The sequence below is a fragment of the Eucyclogobius newberryi genome, unplaced genomic scaffold (assembly GCF_026437365.1).
Source record: "Eucyclogobius newberryi isolate DKJ021-1_F unplaced genomic scaffold, fEucNew1.0.hap1 SCAF_21, whole genome shotgun sequence".
In the NCBI taxonomy this organism is placed as follows: Eukaryota; Metazoa; Chordata; class Actinopteri; order Gobiiformes; family Gobiidae; genus Eucyclogobius; species Eucyclogobius newberryi.
This window is the reverse complement of record NW_027315846.1, coordinates 28,293,313-28,303,800: the sequence shown is the minus strand read 5'-3', so window position 1 is coordinate 28,303,800 and position 10,488 is coordinate 28,293,313. Positions and strand designations below refer to the sequence as shown.

General features: G+C 47.3%; 1 protein-coding gene across 1 annotated transcript in view; it reads left to right on the top strand.

The window, feature by feature from the left end:
• Positions 1 to 4,209: 4,209 nt before the first annotated feature.
• Positions 4,210 to 10,488, top strand: part of msrab (methionine sulfoxide reductase Ab) — a 138,721-nt gene continuing 132,442 nt past the window's right edge. The window contains exon 1 of the mRNA XM_072457303.1: positions 4,210 to 4,424. Coding sequence (XP_072313404.1) covers positions 4,271 to 4,424 — 154 coding nt within the window. The 5' untranslated portion in view covers positions 4,210 to 4,270. The remainder of the gene's footprint in view (positions 4,425 to 10,488) is intronic.

Sequence of the window (10,488 nt, the reverse complement as noted above, 5' to 3'; positions counted from 1 at the left end):
CCCTGCTGTGGTGGGCTCTGAACACTGCTGTGGTGGGCTCTGGACCCTGCTGTGGTGGGCTCTGAACCCTGCTGTGGTGGGCTCTGAACCCTGCTGTGGTGAACCCTCTGAACCTTGCTGTGGTGGGCTCTGAACCCTGCTGTGGTGGGCTCTGAACCCTGCTGTGGTGCTGTGGTGGGCTCTGAACCTTGCTGTGGTGGGCTCTGAACCCTGCTGTGGTGGGCTCTGAACCCTGCTGTGGTGGGCTCTGAACACTGCTGTGGTGGGCTCTGGACCCTGCTGTGGTGGGCTCTGAACCCTGCTGTGGTGGACTCTGAACCCTGCTGTGGTGGGCTCTGGACTCTGCTGTGGTGGGCTCTGAACCCTGCTGTGGTGGGCTCTGGACCCTGCTGTGGTGGGCTCTGAACCCTGCTGTGGTGGGCTCTGAACCCTGCTGTGGTGAACCCTCTGAACCCTGCTGTGGTGGGCTCTGAACCCTGCTGTGGTGGGCTCTGGACCCTGCTGTGGTGGGCTCTGGTCCCTGCTGTGGTGGGCTCTGAACACTGACACTGACTTCTAATAAGTTATTGTCCTGCAGGTGGCGAAAAAGCTGTTTTTCAAGGATTTTAGAGAAAAAGGGAAGTTTTGAAATAGTCTGTAGTTTAACAATAGGTCGGGATCTAGATTAGGCTTTTTCAGAAGAGGTTTAATGACGTCATGTTTGAAGGATGTGAAACATAAGCACTTTCTAGTGAAGTATTTATTATATTAAGAATAGGATCTACAATTAGGGGGAGAATGTCTTTGAGGAGCTTGGAATGGGGTCTAGGACACAAGTTGAGCTTTTAGAGGCTGAAGTTATTTCTCTTGATCAACAGTTTGAACCTTTCTAAATTTACTGGTGGATTTATATGGGACGTTAGATTTACAGCTTGGGCTTGTTCAGGGCTAATAGTGGGAGTCATTTCATCTAATTTATCTCTCATTGTTTTTATTTTATTGTTAAAAAATAGGAGGAAATCATCAGAGCTGAGAGAAGCTGGGAGTGAGGGCTCTACTGCTGTGACAGTTTGTCACAGTTTTAGTTCATCCATGTCTTCCTTTGGTTCATCTATGGCCACTGCATTTGAATTTCACGTTTGGACCTGCGGCCACTGCTGAATCATAAGCCTAGAGGATAAGCCCTGGTGAGCCCCGCCCGCTCGCCCCGCCCACCCGCTCGCCCCACCCGCTCGCTCGCCCCGCCTGCTCGCCCGCTCGCCCCGCCCGCTCGCCCTGACAGCAGAGACATGCAGAGAGCAGCTGATACAGAGTTTGTCATGTGAGGAAACAACAGTTCACGTGGTTCTTCTGCTCCTAATACTATTCAGAGAGAGTCATTTGCAACAAAACATCTGAATGGTATAAACCAAAGATGTGATTTCATTTGGTTAATAAAGAATAAGATGCTTTTAGCAATAGCCTAAAAAAAAAGAAACAAAGGGATAAAAGCTAAATGATTTGCAAGAAAGGTTAAAATTGTTGTCAAAAAATCATGTCAAAAAGGGATGTACTAAAATGCTACAGGAAATGAAAAAGATAAGAGAAATTAATAATCTGATGTCACAAGAAAATGCTTTAACAAACAAAGGTATTATGAGAGTGGATCATTTTCTAAATTATTATCCTAGAAACTAAAAACAACAAGCTGAAAGAATATTTGTTTTAATACGGGACAGACAAAATGATGTAATCTTAACAAAAAGAAACAAAATTCAATCAGCATTTGAATCCTTAATCCATAATCACCTGGGCTATCTCGTCCTGGGTCTTCTCCATAGATGAGTCTGATCTGGAGCTGGAGCGAGTGCGGGAGGGGGCCATGACCTGACCCGGAAAGGGTGGAGGCTGGCACGGATGCGGGGCAGTGTTTTCAGCCTTTATTGCTCTCATTGACTTGCATATGTTTTTCTGCTCATCTTCTCCTCCGTCTGCCAGACTCACACTGTGGAGAACAATAGTCATAGACCCCCGTGCTGAGGCTGGTGGAGTAGCCGCCATGCTGGCACCAGTGGGTTTTTCATGGACGTTACGTGACGTTACAGGCCTGGGATGGGTGCTCGACGACGAGCGCCTGGTGGCCGGGTTTTTCCCCACGGGGCCCGGCCGGGCAAAGCCCAAATGAACGAAGTGGGGCCGCTCTCCCGTGGACCCACCACCCACAGGAGGATCCATAAGGGGCCGGTGCAGTGTGAACTGGGCGGCAGTCGACGGCAGGGGCCTCGACGACCAAATATCCAGACACAGAGACGAACTCTGGGGACATGGAATGTCACCTCGCTGGGGGGAGGAGCCTGAGCTTGTTCGAGAGGTTGAGCGATATCGATAGATAGATACCTCTACGCACAGTTTGGGCTCTGGAACCATCTCCTCGAGAGGGGCTGGACGCTCCACTTCTCTGGTGTTGCCCGCGGAGAGAGGCGGGGCTGGTGTGGGCTTGATTAAAGCCCTCCAGCTCAGCCGCCACGTGTTGGAGTTCACTCTGATGGACGAGAGGGTCGCGTCCCTTCGCCTTTGGGTGGGGGACAGGTCTCTCACTGTTGTGTCGGCCTACGGGCCGAACAGTGTGGGTCCTTGGGAGGGGAACTGGACAGTTCACCGACCGGGGACTCCGTTGCTCTGGGGGACTTCAACGCCCACGTGGGCAATGACAGTGACACCTGGAGAGGGGTGATCGGGAAGAACTGTTTCCTCGATCTGAACCCGAGCGGTGTTCAGTTATTGGACTTCTGTGCCATGGACTGTCCATAACGAACACAATGTTCAAGCACAAGGCTGTCCATCAAGTCACATGGCACCAGGACACAGGCCGGAGATCAATGATCGACTTTGTTGTCGTATCATCTGACCTCCGGCCGCGTGTCTTGGACACTCGGGTGAAGAGAGGGGCGGAGTTGTCAACCGATCACCACCTGGTGGTGAGTTGGATCCGCTGGTGGAGGAGGAAGCCGGACAGACTTGGCAGACCCAAGTGCATTGTGAGGGTCTGTTGGGAACGTCTTGCGGAGCCCTCTGTCAGTAGGGAATTTAACTCACACCTCCGGGAGAGCTTCTCCCATGTCCCGGGGAGGCTGGGGACATTGAGTCTGAGTGGACCATGTTCTCCACCTCCATTGTTAATGCGGCTGCTCAGAGCTGTGGTCGCAAGGTCTCCGGTGCCTAACGAGGGAGTGAAGGGAGAGAGGGAGCATATATACCCTCCCCTGGCCTCACGAGGGAGTGAAGGGCAGTTGCAGAGAACGGGAAAACAGGGCAGAGAGCAAAACACGAACAGGAGCCGAACAAGAGCTGAACTAGGGAAAACACAAGCCAAAACAGACACACAGGATCATGACAGACCCAAAAAGAATATGATTATTTTCAACAGAACTATTTCCAAACATGTGATTTTGTGGTCTTAGAGTGATATGTATAGTATCTAAAATACAATAAAGAAGAAGTGAAGAGAGAAGAGTGTAAAGGAGGCTACTGGAGGCAAAGTGAAGTTGAACATTACACATTCCCATTTAATAACACTAACGTAGCATTTTTTGGCCTTAAATTCAATTCCATTCAATTTATTTTTGTAACGCCAAAAATCACAACAGTAGTTGCCTCGAGGGGCGACAGTGAATATTTGAGCTTCACAAAAAGGATTTGTAGATCAAAATAAATACAAAAATGTTTCCAGAAAAATTTAAAAATACAGATTTTGCTTTCAACAAAAATGCTAAAGGAAACTTTGTCATCTGCTTCAAATATCAAGTTGAAACCATATTTAGGTACATTATTCATGGAGATAGTTTTATCCCATATTGTGGAACAAGCAGAAGGTTTTGTTGAGATGCAGCTCGCACATTCTTAGGACAGAGGGTTTTCTGTTTTTCAGTGCAATAAAATTAACCAAATTGAAAAAAAACAAAAAAACATTGTTTTATTGTATTGTCTTTTCTGGCTAAACCTTAAATGTGTTCAAACCTTGCTCTAATGCCACTTATATGTATCTGAGTGGTCATATTTGTGTGATATTCTGTGGTCCATTCCAGTTTGTCATTTGAAATCATCATGCTCAGATTAAGTTCTGTTCTGTCTGCTCCAGCTCTATTAGGATCTGTTAGGATCAGTTAGGATCTCGCCCGCTCCTCCCCTCCCCACGTGACAGGTGAGCCACGTGCTGGGGCCGGGGCCATGAGTGGAGCGCACTGTGGCTCACGAGTCGGACTGGTCCTGTGTGCGCTCCGTGGTGTACTGAGATGTACTGAGATGTGCTGGGATGTGCTGGGATGTGCTGGGATGTGCTGGGATGTGTTGGGATGTGCTGGGATGTACAGGGACTGCTGCCACAGTCCTGTCTAATCCCAGCGGGAGCGTGCACCCGGGCCCGGTGCGCACTCTGAGGGGACGCGCACAGAGGATGGTGGTGACAGGTAAACACACGTGACACGCGAGGACAATGTGGAGCATGCATTTCCTCACTACTAGCTTCAGTGATGCCTGGGCTGATTCTAGACTTTTCGTTTTCTCGACTTGTAGAAGTTTCATGCACAAGAAATGCCATGTTTGCAAAGGCGACGCACATTCTCCCTTTTCTCCTGTGGTTCCCAAACTATGGTGTGGTATCTATGGGTTTCAGAGTGCTGAAAACGTTGGACCGTTACCACATAGCAATTAACTATTTAAAACAAAATATTTTATATTTTGAATGTTAAGTTCTCAAAATGAGAGTTTAAAGTGTACTAATACCACTGAATATAACTAAAAACTTACTAAACATATTCTGGGATGGAGTAAAGTATGAGAATCAATGCTCTCTTACCTTCTTGAACTAAATGAATGAATGTGTGTTATTATCATCTGTTCTGGAGTTTTACATGGATTCTCTCACTTTGCCTTTGCCATTCAGTTTGTCTGTTTGTGTGTGTCATTTTCTTTCCCTTTGTGTGCTGTCAACCAAGAAACAGCATGTTTAGCATGTATACTCGTGAACATAAATCTATAACATAAGAAAGGATATTATCATCACTTCACTTGGCTCATACCATACAATTGCCTATGCAGGCTATGTTATAGCCAATAGTCTGTGTGTCTGGGATTGACATAAAACGATAAAGCTATTTAATAGTGCAATTTATGGGTATCATGTTTTCCCTCTTTAAACAGAGTTTACATTTAAAAGCATTTTGGATAGATTCTCTCTTTTTTTTTTTTTTTTTAAACCTGCAAGCGAGACCTCAAGTCCACATACACATGTACACATATACACACGTACATATACATATACATATACATATACATATACAAATACATATACATATACATATACATATACATATACATATACATATACATATATACATATACCAGTGGTGTGCAGTGACTTTTATGGCTGGGCAAGCAGACCTGGGGTGTTCATTAATATTTAGTGGATAATAAAACTTTTTTTTTAAAGATTCAAGGGGGTGGGCTTTGGACCCAGGTCTACAACGTGAAGGGTGAACTCCTATTATACTGAGCTAAACTCACACTAGTGATGAGCTGAATAAGTAAACTTCATCAACCAATTCAGAATCAGAATGAGATAAGGTTTATTTCCATTGTCAATGTACACAATTCACAAACATAACTTGCTTTGGTGATTCAGTGCAACATAAAACTATGAACAAAGTCAAAAGAGAAACAATTTAAATCTGCTATGGGATAAAAACAAAAAATGAGAAATAGGCTTGATATGTACACAAATTTACAGTTGAATTTACGTATGTAGTGCAGAAAGTGAAAAGTGTTTAAGAAGTGTTCATGAGTCCAACAGCAGAGGGAAAGAAACTGTTCTTGTTCTTGGTTCTGGTCCGGATGGACCGTAGCCTCCTGCCTGAAGGGAGTGGCCTCCTGCCTGAGGGGAGTGGCTTCCTGCCTCAGGGGCGTGGCCCCCTACCTGAGGAGAGGGGCCTTCTGCCTGAGGGGAGTGGCTTAAATAGTTCGTGTCCAGGGCGAGATCTGATCTGTTAGTCCCAGAGCCTGGAGACGTACAGGTCCTGTAGAGATGGAAGTCTGCAGCCAGTCACCTTCTCATCAGAGGGCGCTGTAGTCTCAGTTTGTCCCTGGCTGATGGCCGTGTAGAACTGCACCATCATCTGCGCTGGCCACTTGGCTTCCCTCAGCTGTTGCAGGAAGTTAATCCTTAGACCATTTTTATGATGGTTTATTAGGATAAAAGAACCCAAGCTTTACCTTCAATTGACTTCAAGTGGGCAGAGAGAGGGGGGAGAGAGAGAGAGAGAAATAGGTAAATGTTCAGGTCAACCTTTTTTTCAGAAGGAAGTGCGCAACAGTTCATGAAGTGTGCGATTAAAACGTTTGCACTGTGCAATTCCTGTTGGATGATGCGGTGTCGTCCTTGTCTTTTTCACACCATACATTCTACACAACTCAGCATTGACTTTAGATTCAAAGTTACGGTCCTGATCCAAATGTAACAGTTCAGGAACATCGTACTTCATAAACCATTCCTTTAAGAGGACTTTGGCCGTTGTATCAGCCTTCTGATCACGCATGGGAAAAGCCTGCGTGAACTTGGTGAAAACGTCTGTGATGACTAAAACATTCTCACGGCCGTCTGAGACAGGTTCAAGGAAGGTGAAGTCTACTGCTATCACTTCCAGTGGTTGTGTTGCCAAAAAGGATTTCAGTGGAGAATGAATTTTTGGTTTGGGCATTTTTGTAAGAATACAGCGCTGGCAGTGTTTCACCCAGTTTTCTATGTCCCAAAATGCCCTTTGTCTCAACAAGTGTGAAGTTCTCTCTATGGCCTGATGTCCCATAGAATCATGGACACTCTGCATCACAGAGGGATGCAAACAACTAGGGACTAGCAACTGGAAACATTTCCCAAAACGATCATCAGTAACAACCCTATACAACAAGCCATCATGCATCTTAATGCGTTTCCACTGTTTACACGGTGACTTGACAGCAGCAGGAAGATTTTTTCTTTCCTGTGATCTCGGCTGAATGTTTGAATGTACTTATGACATAATCTTGAGCTTGAAACGTCTGTAACTCTCCCTTCGATTGCCTTTTTGCTGGTTTGCCTCCACTGCCCTTCTATGGTTGAGTTGAGAACCTTTGACCCCCTCAGCAGCCAGTTCAGGCTCAAGAGCAGTCCCTCTACAGATCATGTTACAATTTGCAACACAATCATCAAACTCCTCGTCACCATTAGGCTCTGGCTCCCCTGTTAACGGGCGCTGTGACATCACATCTGCGGCAGAGTTGCAACGACCTGGTCTGTACTGCACATCGAAATCAAAGGCAGCTAATTGGGCAACCCATCTTTGTTCAATAGCTCCAAGTTTAGTACTTTTAAGATGGCACAAAGGGTTATTATCAGTAATAACCGTAAAATTATATCCCAGTAAATAGCCTTGAAACTTCTCAACTATTGTCCATTTAGGTGCGAGCAGCTCAAGTTTCATACTGCTTTTGCAACGCTCTACTTGTGTACGCAATGACGTGCTTCTGGTCACCTTGTCTCTGACTCAGGATGGCACCTAAACCTTGGCCACTAGCGTCCTTTTCCAAAACAAAAGGAAAGTGAAATCAGCATATTCTAGAACTGGTGCTGTCACAAGTTTTTCCTTCAATGTGTCAAAAGCCTTGTACTGTTCCACAATACACTAAGTTTTTTCTGGCTTTGGCTGTACTATTGGCACCATGACACTGATCTATCTATCATGTTGTGGGGCTGCAATCTGAGAAAACCGTTCAACATACCTCCTGTAGTAGCTACACAAGCCAAGAAATGATTGTAGCTGTGGCAGGCACAGGCCACTCTTTGAACGCCGAAATCTTGGATAGGTCGGTAGCTATTCCCTCTGCAGATTGTTGGTGCCCAAGGAATTTAACTTCCTTCTGCAAAAAGTGACACTTTACCCGCCTCACTTTTAATCCAGCGTGTTTCAACCGTTTAAAGACAATGTCCAGTCTTTCTAAATGGGACTCAAACGTTGGTGAATAAACCAAAATGTCATCTAAATAGACCAACATAATGTCAAAGATCAAATCATTCATAGTCGCCGGCTCGAATCAACCAATCCCCAAGTCTCTTTTTTCAACGACTGCTCTGTGCAAGTGGTCAAGAAACGCAAAGCTTTTGATCCGGTGAACTCCCACCTGCCGAGGATCAACGTGAATGGGAAGATTAGAAGGTTCATGTCAGTGGACGAGGTGTTAGCATTTGCCAACGCAATACAGGTTCCGGTCTGACATTCTCTCTGACAAAAAGATAAATTATATCAACCATTTCTGAGCTCTTTGCATTTTGTATGTTCTATTGTGTTCTGTTGTTGTGGTTCTTGTGTTTGTGTGTTGTGCTCAATCAGAGAGCTGTGTAACAAATTCAGATTTATAAGAATAATTTTAACATGTTCAATATATTCTGAAAACTTACGAAAAGCATCTTTTAATGTTAATGGCATACTTGGTCCAATTAAGCAGTCAAAGATACTGACAAATATGAGAAAAGAGAAAATTTCAGTCGGTCGTGTCTCCAGTAGCACGTTCTCCAGAGGACTCGCCAAGCAGATTCGCTCTCCGTCGCGCACACTCACCGTAGGCGTGATCCTATACCTCCGAACACCATCTCCTCTGCACGCGCCTCTCTCGTGGACCCCTCCCTCCGGGACGTCCACACACGCACACCGACCTCTACTCCAGCAACGGAACCCATACGCTTCGCTTCTTGCTTCTTGGCCTCAGCTCGCACCACAGTTCCCGTGCTGCGCCGTGAGCTCCGTGCGCCGCGAGCTCCGTGCGCCGCGTGCGCGGTGAGCTCCGTGCGCCGCCGGTGCGCACTCCCTTGCGCGTCTCCACGCAGGCAGACATTGGAGACCGGATTGTGCCCGGCCTGCAGCGGGCAGAAGTCAAAGGGAGACTTCTTTCAGACCTACGATGATAAAATATACACTTTTCGCCAGCCTCCGCACCTTCTGGTTCCACGTCTGGAGGCGCACAGCTGACGACGTCACCATCGCTCCACGGGCTCGCAGCTCGACCTCTCGGCTCCCCCTGGTGGTGGGAGCCATTTCGCACAACTCAATTTAAAACAGATTAAACAATGTTCATAGGGACTTGGCAACGTCCCAGCTTCCTTGTCCTTCACAAATGTTGAGTTCAAACGCTCCATCTTTTCTCAATCTTTCTCATCTAATCATTTCTCTCGTCCCCTTCTTTGGAGTTGCACTCAACTCCATCGACACGCATTCCTCTATCCCTCCTCTGTACATACTGCTACATTCTACAGCTACAACCTACAGCTACAACCTACAGCTATAACTTAAAGCTAAAGCTAAGTTACCTAACGTAACTGTAGTCATACAGTAGGCGTGTAGCTCGCTACTAGCACATATGACACCGGACAGGCTCTGATCACAGGGCCTCAAGGCTAGCACTCAAACACCCATGTACCTATCAACGTACCATCTTCAATGCGCTGGCTCTTTACCATTCATTATCATTCTGGCTTAAGTTATTCTATATTTTCGCCTACACGACACTATTCCGGCAGTTGCCAACCAGTTGTTCCTACTCTTCTCATGTGAACTCTCAGCTTCCTTTTCTTTTCTCATGCAACCTTCACACCTTGTAGGCTCACAATTTATGCTTTCACTAAATTACTATCACGTCACATTCAGCTTTCTGGCTTCACCACCACATGCTAGCCACAGGCATCTTCGGAGATTCTATTTCTTGCATTCCGGCAGGTTCTCATCTGCATACTACCTTAAGTTAAGTTTTTTCCCCCAGCTCTTGCTTTTCACACTAACTCATCTTATCATGTTCGCCTTGCCTTCTCACACATGCTCACATCGCCTTCGGGCTTCTGCTATATTCCACGCCAGTGCCGCTCATTCTCTCTCATCCCTCATTCCATTTATTACCATTACGCCGACTCATGCTAGCATATTACTCCGACCCATGCCACGCCTCGCTGCTTCAATCCACTCCACTCGCTCGCCCAGAGCCCCTTCGGCAGCCACACTCGCCCAGAACAGCCACGCTCACTCAGAGCCTCGCCGGCATTCACGGACCTGGCCAGAAGCCACGATCGCCCTGACCCACGGCAGCGTGCTCGCCCCGACCCACGGCAGCGTGCTCGCCCCAACCCACGGCAGCGTGCTCGCCTGCCCCGACCCACGGCAGCGTAACGCGCCTGCCCCGACCCACGGCAGCGTCCACGCGCTCGCCTCGACCCACGGTAGCATCCAGGCACTCACCCCGACCCTCGGCAACCTCCTCGCGCTCGCTCCGACCCTCGGCAGCGGCCACAAACTCGCTCCGAGCACAAACTTTCATCCCTATTCATCCCACACCCTACTCAAGCTTTTTTCTGCGTCCTCACCAGGGTCTCAACTGGCACAGAGACGCCTTCTCTCCCCAGAATTGTCGCCAGGCACCGGGATGCCATCTCTCTTCGGAGCAGTCCCCGGGCACCGG